General features: G+C 43.0%; 1 protein-coding gene across 4 annotated transcripts; it reads right to left on the reverse strand.

The window, feature by feature from the left end:
- Positions 1-6,232: 6,232 nt before the first annotated feature.
- LOC121584421 (ubiquilin-1) lies at positions 6,233-15,274 on the reverse strand. Of its 4 annotated transcripts, none has more exons than XM_041900293.2 (11): positions 15,026-15,271; positions 14,401-14,552; positions 13,812-13,966; positions 10,237-10,466; positions 9,984-10,145; positions 9,606-9,822; positions 8,852-8,994; positions 8,665-8,748; positions 8,467-8,576; positions 8,045-8,216; positions 6,233-7,796 (listed from the first exon to the last, which is right to left on the reverse strand). In XM_041900293.2, exons 1-11 carry the CDS (start codon positions 15,149-15,151, stop codon positions 7,644-7,646), a joined length of 1,704 nt encoding a protein of 567 aa, XP_041756227.1. In that variant the 5' UTR covers positions 15,152-15,271; the 3' UTR covers positions 6,233-7,643. The 4 variants fall into 4 exon arrangements, with proteins under 4 accessions (XP_041756227.1, XP_041756226.1, XP_041756228.1 ...); XM_041900292.2 differs by having other exon boundaries at positions 8,467-8,582; positions 15,026-15,270; XM_041900294.2 differs by having other exon boundaries at positions 8,467-8,582; positions 9,624-9,822; positions 15,026-15,268.
- Between the last annotated feature and the right edge of the window lie 610 nt (positions 15,275-15,884).

Consider the following 15,884-nt stretch of genomic DNA (forward strand, 5'->3'; position numbering starts at 1 on the left):
TCCAGACCTTAATCCCATCGAAAATCTGTGGAGGGAGCTGAAGGTTCGAGTTGCCAAACGTCAGCCTCGAAACCTTAATGACTTAGAGAAGATCTGCAAAGAGGAGTGGAACAAAATCCCTCCTGAGATGTGTGCAAACCTGGTGGCCAACTACAAGAAACGTCTGAGGGTTTTGCCACCAAGTACTAAGTCATGTTTTGCAGAGGGGTCAAATACTTATTTCCCTCATTACAATGCAAGTCAATTTATAACATTTTTGACATGCGTTTTTATGGATTTCTTTGTTGTTATTCTGTCTCTCACTGTTCAAATAAACCTACCATTAAAATTATAGACTGATCATTTCTTTGTCAGTGGGCAAACTTACAAAATCAGCAGGGGATCAAATACTTATTTGCCTCACTGTAGATACATTTTCTAAACTCTCTGGATTACAACCCAATTATGATAAATGTACTATATTATGTATTGGCTCACTAAAAAATACAATTTTTACATTACCATGTAGTTTACCAATAAAATGGCCTGATGGTGATGTGGATATACTCGGAATACATATCCCAAATGAAATAAATGATCTCACTCCAATACATTTTAATAGAAAGTTAGCAAAAATAGATAATTTCTTGCTACCATGGAAAGGTAAATACCTGTCAATTTGTGGAAAAATCACCCTGATTAACTCTTTAGTATTATCCCAGTTTACCTATTTGCTTATGGTCCTGCCTACGCCTAGCGAACAGTTTTTTCAATTATATGAGAAAAAAATATTCCATTTTATTTGGAACGGCAAGCCAGACAAAATTAAACGGGCCTATTTATATAATGAATATGAATTCGGAGGACAGAAATGATTAAATATTAAAGCATTAGACCTATCACTAAAAACTTCAGTCATACAAAAGTTATACTTAAATCCGAACTGGTTCTCTAGCAAATTAGTAAGATTGTCTCACCCAATGTTCAAGAATGGCCTTTTTCCCTTTATTCAGATTACAACCTCTCACTTTCAGTTATTAGAAAAGGAAACGATCTCCCAAATATCACTATTTTTAAAACAAGCCATAGAAAGTTGGTTGCAATTTCAATTGAATCCTCCAGAAACGACAGAACAAATAATGCAACAAATATTGTGGTTAAACTCAAATATACTAATTGATTAAAACACTTTTTGTTTTGACCAAATGTTTAAAAAAAGGTATAATCTTAGTAAATGATATCATCGGTAGGACTGGTGGAGTTATGTTGCACATGCAGCTAACAAAAACATATCGAAATGTCTGCTCTACCCAAAATTACAACCAAATAATTGCAGCATTACCGCAAAAATGGAAGAGGAAAGTGGAAGGGGGAAAAGGTAAGGAACTTGTCTGTCGGCCTTGCATTAAAGAACATAATTGGCTAAAGAAAATTGTGATAAATAAAAAAGTATACCAGTTTCATTTAAGGACCAAAGGATTGACAGCCGTCCCATATAGATTGCAAAATAGTTGGGAAGAGATTTTTGACGTACCGATCCCATGGCATAGTGTTTATGAACTGGTATGCAAAACGACACCGGATTCAAAACTTAGAATTTTTCAATTAAATTATTATATGAAATTCTTGCTACCAATATAATGTTATTTATATGGGGATACAATCTTCCCAGCTCTGCAGATTTTGCTGCGAAGAGACAGAATCATTAGATCATTTGTTTTGGTACTGTCCATTTGTAGCTTGTTTCTGGACACAGGTCCAGGAATGGCTGAAGGATTGTAATATTTACCTGGAGCTAACCCTGCAGATAGCATTACTGGGTGATCTGAAAAGTCATAGTCAATCGATCAACAATACAATATATGTTAAGAGACAGATGGGTGGTGTTGAATGGAGTTGAAGGATGGGACTAATAACAACCAGCAACAACTAATAACAAGATAACTCATAATGTAAGCATACTGTGTCCATAATAAGTACAGTGGGGAAAAAAAGTATTTAGTCAGCCACCAATTGTGCAAGTTCTCCCACTTAAAAAGATGAGAGAGGCCTGTAATTTTCATCATAGGTACACGTCAACTATGACAGACAAATTGAGAATTTTTTTTCCAGAAAATCACATTGTAGGATTTTTAATGAATTTATTTGCAAATTATGGTGGAAAATAAGTATTTGGTCACCTACAAACAAGCAAGATTTCCGGCTCTCACAGACCTGTAACTTCTTCTTTAAGAGGCTCCTCTGTCCTCCACTCGTTACCTGTATTAATGGCAACTGTTTGAACTTGTTATCAGTATAAAAGACACCTGTCCACAACCTCAAACAGTCACACTCCAAACTCCACTATGGCCAAGACCAAAGAGCTGTCAAAGGACACCAGAAACAAAATTGTAGACCTGCACCAGGCTGGGAAGACTGAATCTGCAATAGGTAAGCAGCTTGGTTTGAAGAAATCAACTGTGGGAGCAATTATTAGGAAATGGAAGACATACAAGACCACTGATAATCTCCCTCGATCTGGGGCTCCACGCAAGATCTCACCCCGTGAGGTCAAAATGATCACAAGAACGGTGAGCAAAAATCCCAGAACCACACGGGGGGGACCTAGTGAATGACCTGCAGAGAGCTGGGACCAAAGTAACAAAGCCTACCATCAATAACACACTACGCCGCCAGGGACTCAAATCCTGCAGTGCAAGACGTGTCCCCCTGCTTAAGCCAGTACATGTCCAGGCCCGTCTGAAGTTTGCTAGAGTGCATTTGGATGATCCAGAAGAGGATTGGGAGAATGTCATATGGTCAGATGAAACCAAAATATAACTTTTTGGTAAAAACTCAACTCGTCGTGTTTGGAGGACAAAGAATGCTGAGTTGCATCCAAAGAACACCATACCTACTGTGAAGCATGGTGGTGGAAACATCATGCTTTGGGGCTGTTTTTCTGCAAAGGGACCAGGACGACTGATCCGTGTAAAGGAAAGAATGAATGGGGCCATGTATCGTGAGATTTTGAGTGAAAACCTCCTTCCATCAGCAAGGGCATTGAAGATGAAACGTGGCTGGGTCTTTCAGCATGACAATGATCCCAAACACACCACCCGGGCAACGAAGGAGTGGCTTCGTAAGAAGCATTTCAAGGTCCTGGAGTGGCCTAGCCAGTCTCCAGATCTCAACCCCATAGAAAATCTTTGGAGGGAGTTGAAAGTCCGTGTTGCCCAGCGACAGCCCCAAAACATCACTGCTCTAGAGGAGATCTGCATGGAGGAATGGGCCAAAATACCAGCAACAGTGAGTGAAAACCTTGTGAAGACTTACAGAAAACGTTTGACCTGTGTCATTGCCAACAAATGGTATATAACAAAGCATTGAGAAACTTTTGTTATTGACCAAATACTTATTTTCCACCATGATTTGGAAATAAATTCATAAAAAATCCTACAATGTGATTTTCTGGATTTTTTTTTCTTATTTTGTCTGTCATAGTTGACGTGTACCTATGATGAAAATTACAGGCCTCTCTCATCTTTTTAAGTGGGAGAACTTGCACAATTGGTGGCTGACTAAATACTTTTTTTCCCCCACTGTATATAGGTTATAGGTTGAGAGCTTTTGTGAAAGAGCACAGTTAGAAAGACATGGTATGGCATATAGAAGCAAACCAGATGGACATCATGAAAATGATCTGAGAGGTTAAGGGTAGAGGAAGTTCAGGAGTAAAAACAAACAAAATATAATTATTGTAAAATTGACTGTGTCTATAAAATGTATATAGTATGTATAAGCTGGAAGTAGAGGCCTAAGCATTGTTGTTCACTAGTTTACTCCAATTAGGGAAGGAGTGGTGGGGTTGGAAAGTAATAAAGGGAAATATATTGTTTTAAAGGATATGTATATGTATGTATGTATGTATGTATGTATGTATGTATGTATGTGTGTACATATATATATACAGCTCTGGAAAAAATTAAGAGACCACTGCAAAAATATAAGTTTCTCTGGTTTTACTATTTATAGGTATATGTTTGGGTGAAATTAACATTTTTGTTTTATTCTATAAACTACTGACAAAATTTCTCCCAAATTCCAAATAAAAATATTGTCATTCAGAGCATTTATTTGCAGAAAATGACAACTGGTCAAAATAACAAAAAATATGCAGTGTTGTCAGACCTCGATTAATGCAAAGAAAATAAATTCATGTTAATTTTTAAACAACAGAATACTAATGTTTTAACTTAGGAAGAGTTCAGAAATCAATATTTGGTGGAATAACCCTGATTTTCAATCACAGCTTTCATGCGTCTTGGCATGCTCTCCACCAGTCTTTCACATTGATGTTGGGTGACTTAATGCCACTCCTGGCGCAAAAATTCAAGCAGCTCGGCTTTGTTTGATGGCTTGTAGGCCTCTCCAGGTCTCCGTCTAACCATTAGACGACCAGGTGTTGGGCAAAGCTGAAAATTGGACTCATCAGAGAAGATGACCTTACTCCAGTCCTCTATGGTCCAATCCTTATGGTCTTTTGCAAACCTCAGCCTGGCTTTTCTTTGCTTCTCATTGATGAAGGGCTTTTTTCTAGCTTTGCACGACTTCAGCCCTGCCCCTAGGAGCCTGTTTCGAACTGTCCTCGCCGTGCACTTCACCCCAGCTGCCGTTTGCCATTCTTTTTGTAGGTCACTTGATGTCCTCCTATGGTTGTTGAGTGACATTCGAATGAGTTGGCGGTCATCCCGGTCAGTAGAGAGTCGTTTTCGCCATCTGCCTGTCTGTAGCTTTGTTGTCCCCAATGTCTGCTGCTTGACCTTGTCCTTATGAACCACCGTCTTTGAAATGTTAAGGATGGAAGCAACCTGACGCTCACTGTATCCCTCTGCCAGCAAAGCCAGAATTGAACCCTTCTTTTCCTCACTCAAAACTTTCCTTTTCAACTCTTTTGGCATGGTCAATAGTTCTTTTTTGATTAATATTACTTTTGAGGTACAATTAGCACTGTTTTTGCCATCCAGCTGGTCCTATTGCAAGAGGATAGTGATGACCACAGCAGTGGTTTTTATACTTTTCCTCGTTAAATAAGATTTGGGTCAGATGATCACCTAATCAGTACCTAATTCAGTAGAATGAGGTGTGCCTGTGTTGGAATTCAACAGACACTGGAATGGAATGGCTGTCATACATGTAGAGATGCTGATTTAAGAAACATTTGCAGTGGTCTCTTAATTTTTTCCAGAGCTGTATATATATTTGCGAGAAAAAAAATAGACATTTGGGGGATTGCAGACAATTACATTGATGGAAGTTACAATCTATCTGCAATATTAAAGCTGATCTACCCCCCCCCCCCAAAAAAAAATATATATATATTAATATTAGCAAATCTATTAGTCCAAAAATAAACACTTGTTTTAATTTTTCCGTTGCAAAGTGTTCTGCTGCAATGTGTGGTAATGAATACGCCCCTGGATGATAATGCCATCGAAACTGTGAAGAGAAAAATCTGATTCAGTTACTTTGTTCACAACGCCCTAGCAGAGTCACCAGAAAACACTAACATCCAGTTTTCAGGGATACAGTGTTTTCAACCTAACTTCCATTTCCCCTGAAAAAAACGAAGCTGGAACACAGCTCAGGCATCATTCAACGCCTGATACTTTAGGTTAACATTCTACGCCTGCTACATTAGGTTAACATTCTACGCCTGCTACTTTAGGTTAACATTCTACGCCTGCTACGTTAGGTTAACATTCTACGCCTGCTACATTAGGTTAACATTCTACTCCTGCTACTTTAGGTTAACATTCTACGCCTGCTACATTAGGTTAACATTCTACGCCTGCTACATTAGGTTAACATTCTACTCCTGCTACATTAGGTTAACATTCTACGCCTGCTACTTTAGGTTAACATTCTACGCCTGCTACGTTAGGTTAACATTCTACGCCTGCTACGTTAGGTTAACATTCTACGCCTGCTACGTTAGGTTAACATTCTACGCCTGCTACGTTAGGTTAACATTCTACGCCTGCTATGTTAGGTTAACATTCTACGCCTGCTACGTTAGGTTAACATTCTACGCCTGCTACGTTAGGTTAACATTCTACGCCTGCTATGTTAGGTTAACAAGACCCTGAAACTGAGTTACCATTATTGGCATTTCAAATGTCAAGTGTTGTAATGGCAGTCAGGGGTACATCAGGAATGACCATGGCCTCACAGTTTGTGTACACATTGACAAAGACAAATACACACAAAGCAATCTTGTTTTTCCATTTCACTTTATTAACCTGCACACAGGAGAATGAATGCAAATTAAATCCTAAAACCCAAAATATGTGTTTTCCCAAGGCAGTTGGTATCAATGTGCTAGGAAGGTGACTTCAACAATTGCTTGATAAGCACTCTAATAATTATATTCTATCCATTGAGGTATATTATTAAGATTCCATCCCTGCGCCTGTTTTTGCATGTACAGTATTTCAATGGCTCCTGAATTTTATATTCTCTCTCAAGAGGCAGAAGAGAGTTGAGTCAACAGTGCCCTCCAGTGGTCGACAGAGCACATTGTATTTGTCACAGGCCAGGCGCACTCTAGCCAGTCAGTGGTGCAGTGCAATTAATACATACATCTCAATTCAACTTGATATGGAAAGACATGAAACATGTGATGGGGTTTAGTAGATGGGGTTTAGAAAGAAAACACTTCATCCTCCATATATAGGCCTAACCCTAGGAACATAAAGAACATACTATGAGGTTTTGGCATAAGGGTTTGAACATTAGACAATAAAACAACATAAACCATAACAACCATAAAATAACACGCAAGTCAAAAGTACATTTAGTTAAGAGTTAATAAAGCACATAGAGCTACATAGAGCTTAATAGTGAGTCATTGTATTATCAATGGGAATAAATATAAAGCCACTGGCGCACTTATTCTTGATTGGTTGGAAATATTTAATATCAGTGCTACTAGCTTGCACTCATATCCAAGGCTGGGCAAGCGTGATATGAGGGACTGATATTTAACAAGCTTGTCAGCAAAAGGCCGGCTCCATGTAACAGTCAAGTGAGCAGCCCACTTCCAAAATGAGCACCTCCCTCTGGCCGCCCCTAGTCTATACCATAATGAAGTGGCAAAAAGGACACACAGCATTTAGTGCATTACATATACACAGAATTAAGACTGCTATACACATGCTCTCAAGGGTCCCCAGTAGGGAACCCTTGGGGGTTATTTTAACATCCTGAATTGAGTTTAAGGCCTTGGTAGCAGCAGGGAAATACATATTGATGTGAGATTAGCAGCATATTCACTCTTAGAGCCTTGGATAGGACTCTTAGGGTAGGACTCTTAGGGTAGGACTCTTAGGGTAGGACTCTTAGGGTAGGTATTTTACTGCATAAAGGAATGTGGCAGAAGCCAGCATGATCCAGACTAGAGCCTGAACCAACTAAGGCCATTCAGAACACTTCACAGTTCAGCAGCTTACATACACAAAATAAATGACATTCAGGAATGCATGTTCATGTTTCAGTAGGTCTCTGTGAGTGAACAATGTGCAAGCATCCGATTGTACAAATGTATGATTGTACGAGTAAGTGAGTCTCTGTGTGTGTGCACATGTGAATTTGTTAATTGTATGTGCACATGTGAAGTGTGTGTGTTACGAGGGTTGCGAGCCCAGCAGTCGTTCTACGGCAGCGTTGACGTCTCCCCCGGTAGCGATGAGGGCCTGCAGGTTGGCCTCTGGGTTGAGGAAGCCCATGGTACTCAGCTGCTCCAACTGCTGCTGGAACGGCAGCTCTTCAGTCTGAGCCTGCACACAAAGCACACAATGGTACAGTACTTTGTCTTCCATTTGTGATGATGGTAATGTGTTTAATGCTCTTCTCCCCACCCTGCTGACACAACATAGGCCCAATCCCAAACCAACCCCTAAATGCATGATAGGACATAAGGCTTAAAGGTTGATTAGGGATTGGGACATGCACACCACTTTGAGAGGCTTGAAGTAAAACAGGGTCAGGTTTTGGGAGAATAATCCAGATCAATCCTGGGGCGAACCTGCTGATTGGTGCTAGCGAGAGCGTCTAGCATCTGATGCACAAATTGTTGTTGTTGCCGCTGACCCGTTTCCGTGACTACCTGGGACTCACTGCTGAGGTCACTAGGGGCGGGGTCTGATGACAACCCAGGGGCAGGGTTAAGACCTGAGACAGCGCCTCCCAGTCCAACCCTATAGGAATGACAGGCATCATGGCGTCAGCCGACCACAGCTCAACACTACATTGCTACAGGAACTATGTGGGTGGAGTACAAAATACAAAATATAGGACGCTTAAAGACGTACTGTAGGTAGAGGTCTATTGAGGTGAAAAGTGAAGGTGTATGTTGATGTATGGATGTTCTGTATAAATGCATGTGGAGGTATGGAGAACTGGTGTACTGAGGTATGTAGTTGAAGGAAGAGGATGTGGTGTATATACCCAGGTATGAATCCAGGTGCCTCAGTGGCAAGGGTCTGCAGTCCCTGTTGGATCTGCAGCAGCGCCTGCATGGCCCTGGGGTTGAACATGGCTGACAGCATCTCAGGGTTCTGCATCTGAGGAAACACCAATCAGAAAGACTCTCACAGCGGTCAGAGGACCAATCCCAGCACCACTTGGTGTTCTAAGGTCTCTGACCTGTTGGAGGAACACTGGGAGTTGTTGTCTCATTTGCTGCTGCAGTTGGGGGTTCCCAGAAAACAGTGGGTTGTTCAGCATCATCTAAAACATTCAGGGACATTAGAGGTGTGTGTGCGTGTGTACTGTGTGTGTGTGTGTGTGTGTGTACTGTGTGTGTGTGTGTACTGTGTGTGTGTGTATGTACCTGTGCTGCAAGGTCAGGGTTCTGGCTCAGGCTGTTGAGTAGGCTCCTTATGTAGGGGGCTGACAGCATGTTGTGCATCAGCGTGGCGTTCTCAGTGATCTGCTGCAGAAGACTCTGCATGCCCGGACTATTGAACATACCCGCTATACCCACACAATCATCATTGGGGGATACAGGAGGGCTTATTAATGAATTTGTAAGCCTACAGTTGCGGTCAAGTATGTTGGCACCCTTGCACGATTCACTATTTCTTAAAACATACGTTGAAATTGAAAAAAACGATTGGTGTTCACTACCAGCGGCAGGTAGCTTAGTGGTTAAGAGCGTTGTGCCAGTAACCGAAAGGTCGCTGGTTCTAATCCCCGAGCCGACTAGGTGAAAAATCTGTCGATGTGCCCTTGAGCAAGGCACTTAACCCTAATTGCTCCTGTAAGTCACTCTGGATAAGAGCGTCTGCTAAATGACTAAAATGTAAATGTATATTTGTTTGATTTACAACTGCACAAATTGCTATTTTTCACTTCAAAGTTTAACAAAAAAATGGTCTGGACTAAATTATTCAAAATTCAAATGAATTTGGTTGCAGGCAAGTGATTTTAGTTTATGTGTAATTTATTTCACATGCGGTAAGTTCCAGGTGAATAAACGGTAAGAATAGCCATTCAATCAGTTTTGAAAAGAGAAAACAGAACATTCTGCTCCATTGACCTATGTGTGAGCATAAACATGTATAAATGTGAGTGCGTGTGTGTACCACTGTTAGATGTTCTACCTCCCAGGTTGTGCAGGGTGGTCTGAGGGCCATTGCTGGATTGGGTGGGGGAAGTGGTGGGTGTGGCGGTGCCTACAAGGGTGTCTGTGGAAGCAGGAGGAACCCAGGGGTTGGGGAGGGGGTCTCTGTTCTCTACCCGGGGTGACTGGGTTTCCCCTGACGACGAGGTCATCAGAGAAGCAAAAGGGTTTCCTGCAATCTAAGCCAGAGAGGGTTACAATCCAGCTAAACATACACCAGCATACCAGTTAGTTAATTTACCTCCAACCAGTTTACTTTTACTTGTCCTGGTCAATGATTGGCATTAAATGTTAACGTTACACTGTAAAGTTACATCAGGATCTGTGCGTGTGTACCTACCTGTTCCTGATCAGCAGCATTGAGCATGGGTCCCTGAACATCAGTGTACATCCTGCGGAGGACATTGTTGCCACCAGGGATGCTCTCAAGGTTGCTAAGTGCCCTGTCCTGGTTGCGCAACATTTCCTGCATCATGGTCGGGTTCCGTGCTATCTCCAGGGTCTGAAGGACAAGAAAAGAATAGGAGAATGAGAGAACAAGGACAGAGGGAAGAGAGAGAGAAGGTTCAAAAGGTATAACAACACACGCCTACCTGTCTCATAACGTCAGGGTTGTTGAGCAGGTGGGAGATGTTGGGGTTGCGCTGCAGCAGCTGCTGCATCTGGGGGTTGGCCATGATGAGCTGTCTCATCGTGTCTGGGTTGGACAGCATGCCCTGGACCAAGGGGCTGTCCATAATCTGGGCCAGCAGCTCAGGGTTGGACATTAGCTGCCTCTGCAGCTCAGAGAGACCAGACCCCTCAGCAGCTGTCCCCAGACCTCCTACAGGATATAGACAGAGGGCGAGAAACATTTGTTTATTTCTACTCAGTTTCATTGCTTTACCAAACCTTCCCTGTTGGACAAAGCTTCATTTTGAGGTAGCAAATACCCATCAGAAACATTTGGCTACCAACTCATCCACACACCACAGAAAGCCCCAGATCAAATCAAATGTTATTTGTCACATGCTTTGCAAACAACAGGTGTAGACTGACAGTGAAATCCTTACTTACGGGCCCTTCCCAACAATGCTGAGAGAAAGGAAATTTAGAAATAATAGAAAAGTAAAACACGTAATAATAAAAGTAATAATTACACAATGAGTAACGATAACTTGGCTATATTCACGGGGTACCAGTACCGAGTTGATGTACAAGGTATTTGAGGTAGATATGTACATATAACTTGGAATAAAGTGACAAATAATAAATAGTAGCAGCAGCGTATGTGAGGAGTCAAAAAAGTTTGTGTATAAAGGGTCAATGCAGATAGTCCGGGTAGCTATTTGGTTAACTATTTAACTAACTATTTAGCACTCTTATGGCTGTTCAGGGTCCTGTTTGTTCCAGACTTGGTGCATCGGTACCACTTGCCGTGCGGTAGCAGAGAGAACAGTCTATAACTTGGGTGGCTGGAGTCTGACAAATGTTATGGCCGTTCTCTGACACCGCCTGGTATAGAGGTCCTGGGTGGCAGGGAGCTCGACCCCAGTGATGTACTGGGCCGTACGCACTACCCTCTGTAGCGCCTTGCGGTCGGATGCCAAGCAGTTGCCATACCAAGCGGTGATGCAGCCAATCAAGATGCTCTCAATGGTGCAGCTGTAGAGCTTTTGGAGGATGTGAGGGCCCATGCCAAATATTTTCAGCCTCCTGAGGGCGAAGGGGTATTGTCGTGCCCTCTTCACGACTGTGTTGGTGTGTGGACCATGATACAGACGCGTGCAAAAGTATTCACCCCCCTTGGCATTTTTCCTATTTTGTTGCCTTACAACCTGGAATTAAAATATATTTTGGGGGGGTTTGTATCATTTGATTTACACAACATGCCTACCACTGTCAAGGGGTGCTGAAGGTGGGTGTGGTGCATGAATCAAGCGCAGGACGCAGAAGCTCAGTCCAAAAGACTTTAGTGCAATATTCACGTAGAAAATAAGCACAATAAGCCCGAAGGCGAAATAACGGCGCACACAGGCGTCAATCAAACGGCGCACTAACATGTGCGAAAAACCTCTCCAAAACACTGGAGGGAAGTACGTAGCTCCAACACGAAACAGAAGAGCAATCACACACAAAGACAAACACACACAACGAGAACTAAATAGGACACTAACGAGGACTAACAAGACACAGGTGTACAACATCAAGACAAAACCAAACGAACATGAAACATAGATCGGTGGCAGCTAGTACTCCGGGGACGACGACCGCCGAAGCCTGCCCGAACCAGGAGGAGGAGCAGCCTCGGCCGAAACCGTGACAACCACTTTGAAGATGCAAAATATTTTTTATTGTGAAACAAGACAAAAAAACAGAAAACTTGACCAAGCATAACTATCCACCCCCCCAAAGTCAATACTTTGTAGAGCCACCTTTTGCAGCAATTACAGCTGCAAGTCTCTTGGGGTATGTCTCTATAAGCTTGGCACATCTAGTCACTGGGATTTTTGCCCATTCTTCAAGTTGGATGGGTTCCGCTGGTGTACAGCAATCTTTAAGTCATACCACAGATTCTCAATTGGATTGAGGTCTGGGCATTGACTAGGCCATTCCAAGACATTTAAATGTTTCCCATTGTGTTGCTTTAGCAGTATGCTTAGGGTCATTGTCCTGCTGGAAGGTGAACCTCCGTCCCAGTCTCAAATCTCTGGAAGACTGAAACAGGTTTCCCTCAACAATTTCCCTGTATTTAGCGCCATCCATCATTCCTTCACTTCTGACCAGTTTCCCAGTCCCTGCCGATGAAAAACATCCCCACAGCATGATGCTGCCACCACCATGCTTCACTGTGGGGATGGTGTTCTTGGGGTGATGAGAGGTGTTGGGTTTGCGCCAGACATAGCATTTTCCTTGATGGCCAAAAAGCTCAATTTTAGTCTCATCTGACCAGAGTACCTTCTTCCATATGTTTGGGAGTCTCCCACATGCCTTTTGGTGAACAACAAACGGGTTTGCTTATTTTTTTCTTTAAGCTTTTTTCTGGCCACTCTTCCGTAAAGCCCAGCTATGTGGAGTGTACGGCTTAAAGTGGTCCTATGGACAGATACTCCAATCTCCACTGTGGAGCTTTGCAGCTCCTTCAGGGTTATCTTTAGTCTCTTTGTTGCCTCTTTCATTAATGCCCTCCTTGCCTGGTCCGTGAGTTTTGGTGGGCGGCCCTCTCTTGGCAGGTTTGTTGTGGTGCCATATTCTTTCAATTTTTTATAATGGATTTAATGGTGCTCCGTGGGATGTTCAAAGTTTCTGATATTTTTGTATAACCCAACCCTGATCTGTACTTCTCCACAACTTTGTCCCTGACCTGTTTGGAGAGCTCCTTGGTCTTCATGGTGCCGCTTGCTTAGTGGTGTTGCAGACTCTGGGGCCTTTCAGAACAGGTGTATATATACTGAGATCATGTGACAGATCATGTGACACTTAAGATTGCACACAGGTGGACTTTATTTAACAAATTATGTGACTTCTGAAGGTAATTTGTTGCACCAGATCTTATTTAGGGGCTTCATAGCAAAGGGGGTGAAAACATATGCACGCACCACTTTTCCGTTATTTATTTTTTTTAGAAACAAGTTATTTTTTTCACTTCACCAATTTGGACTATTTTGTGTATGTCCATTACATGAAATCCAAATAAAAATCAATTTAAATTACAGGTTGTAATGCAACAAAATAGGAAAAACACCAAGGGGGATGAATACTTTTGCAAGGCACTGTAGATCCTTAGTGATGTGAACACAGAGGAACTTGAAGCTCTCGACCCGCTCCACTACAGCCCCGTCAATGTGAATGGGGGTGTGCTCGACCCTCCGTTTCCTGTAGTCCACGATCAGTTCCTTTTGTGTTGCTGACGTTGAGCTAGAGGTTGTTGTTCTGGAACCACACAGCCAAGTCTCTGACCTCCTCCCTATAGGCTGTCTCATCGTCGTCGGTGATCAGGCCTACCACCGTTGTGTCACATGCAAACTTAATGATGGTGTTGGAGTCGTGCACGGCCACACAGTCGTGTGTGAACAGGGAGTACAGGACGGTACTAAGCAGGCACCCCTGAGGGGCCCCCGTGTTGAGGGTCAGCGTGGCAGATGTGTTGTTGATGAAGGGGGTGAGGGAAGGATACAGCTGGTCTTACCCAGGCTGAGGGTAGAAGTGGCTGAAGAAGCAGGAGAGGGTCCAGGGACAGAGGTAGGGCCTACAGGAGGGGGTCCAGGGACAGAGGTAGGGCCTTCCGGTTGGGCCTGTTCTGAGGCAGTGCTGCTGGAAGGAGAGGCAGACAACTCCGGAGGCCTTCAACAGAAAGGGAAACTGACAGTTATAATGTCCATCAATCCAATTTTGGGGACAGCTTTAATGCTTTCATCTTGTCTTACCTACGTGTGTGTGATGGGTGTGTCTTACCTACGTGTGTGTGTGATGGGTGTGTAATAATAATAATAATATTATATGCCATTTAGCAGACGCTTTTATCCAAAGCGACTTACAGTCATGCGTGCATACATTTTTGTGTATGGGTGGTCCCGGGGATCGAACCCACTACCTTGGCGTTACAAGCGCCGTGCTCTACCAGCTGAGCTACAGAGGACCATGTGTGTGATGGGTGTGTCTTACCTACGTGTGTGTGATGGGTGTGTCTTACCTACGTGTGTGTGATGGGTGTGTCTTACCTACGTGTGTGTGATGGGTGTGTCTTACCTATGTGTGTGTGATGGGAGTGTGTGTACCTGCTCTGGGTCTTGATGACCAGGTGGACGGTCAGTCCGTTGTGGATGCCTTGGTGACTCAGCAGATCTGCATCTTTGAGGATCTTCCCAGCAAAGATGAGCACCAGCTGCTCTGTTTGTGCCTGGAACCGCTCGGCTATCTGCTCCTTAAACTACAGAGACAGGCAGGCAGGGAGAAGGGAGAGACATTAACTCATCCCTGCCAAGCAGCAGACAGATAAAAATCATTTTACTGTAGGCTATATCAGATATTGGGAGTCACACTTGGCCAACAACAGTAAAGAAAATAAGTCATTGTCATGAAGACAGCTTAATAAAAAATTGTCACGTAGGCACAAACATTGCATCATTCACAAATAAGCTGATTGCATCAGTCCAGCTGTGTGTGGGTGCACTTCGGTGGGGACAGGACCACTGGCCTGGCAGCATATAAAAGTTTACATACATGAAAGCACGTAGGTGTTAAAATCCAAAACAACATTACAAATAGAAAAACGAATTACAACTATACTTGACAGTTGCCACGTGTGGTTTAGACCATGTTCAGATAAGACACGGTGACTTGACCAAATAAACGGGATTCCACACGAGAAGCCAATATGACAGCTCCAATGACCACACTGACCTGTTTGATAGAGCTGTTCTCTGGAATGGCGATTTCCTCTTTTTCCTTTGGTGTTTTCACAGTAACTCTGATGATGTTACATTCAGCAGCGGATGGTTGCTCGTCCACATCCACAGTATTATCCATCTTTTTTGCTCTAGGGGTGGGGACAGACCGATGTCTGACCGCGCGGGCAAAGAACAGACTGTTTGCATAAGCGAATCTCGTAATGTGAGATTTTATTTCCTGGTGTCCTCATCATGCTGCTTCGAAAAATATCTGCAAACGGCATAATGGGTAACAGTGCAGGGATAGCTTTATTATTTTCTTTAGGTCTGAATATTTTCACATATTGTAGACTAATTAATTTCCGTTAGATGGTTCTGAACATTCCTACATTCATTCTACTGCAGCCATGATTAGATACACTACATGACCAAAAGTATGTGGACACCTGCTCGTCGAATATCTCATTCCAAAATCATGGGCATTAATATGGAGTTGGGCAATTAGGCCTGGCTCGCAGTCTGTGTTCCAATTCATCCCAAAGGTGTTCATGGGGTTGAGGTCAGGGCTCTGTGCAGGCCAGTCAAGTTCTTCCACACCGATCTCGACAAACTATTTACGTATGAACCTCGCTTTGTGCATGGGGGCATTGTCATGCTGAAACAGGAAAGGACCTTACCCAAACTGTTGCCACAAATTTGGAAGCACAGAATCATCTAGAATGTAATTGTATGCTGTAGCGTTAAGATTTCCCTTCACTGGAACTAGGGGGCCTAGGCCGAACCATGAAGAACAGCCCCAGACTATTATTCCTCCTCCACCAAACTTTACAGTTGTCACTATGCATTGGGGCAGGTAGCGTTCTCCTGGCATC

The sequence above is a fragment of the Coregonus clupeaformis genome, chromosome 16, assembly GCF_020615455.1.
Source record: "Coregonus clupeaformis isolate EN_2021a chromosome 16, ASM2061545v1, whole genome shotgun sequence".
NCBI lineage: Eukaryota > Metazoa > Chordata > Actinopteri > Salmoniformes > Salmonidae > Coregonus > Coregonus clupeaformis.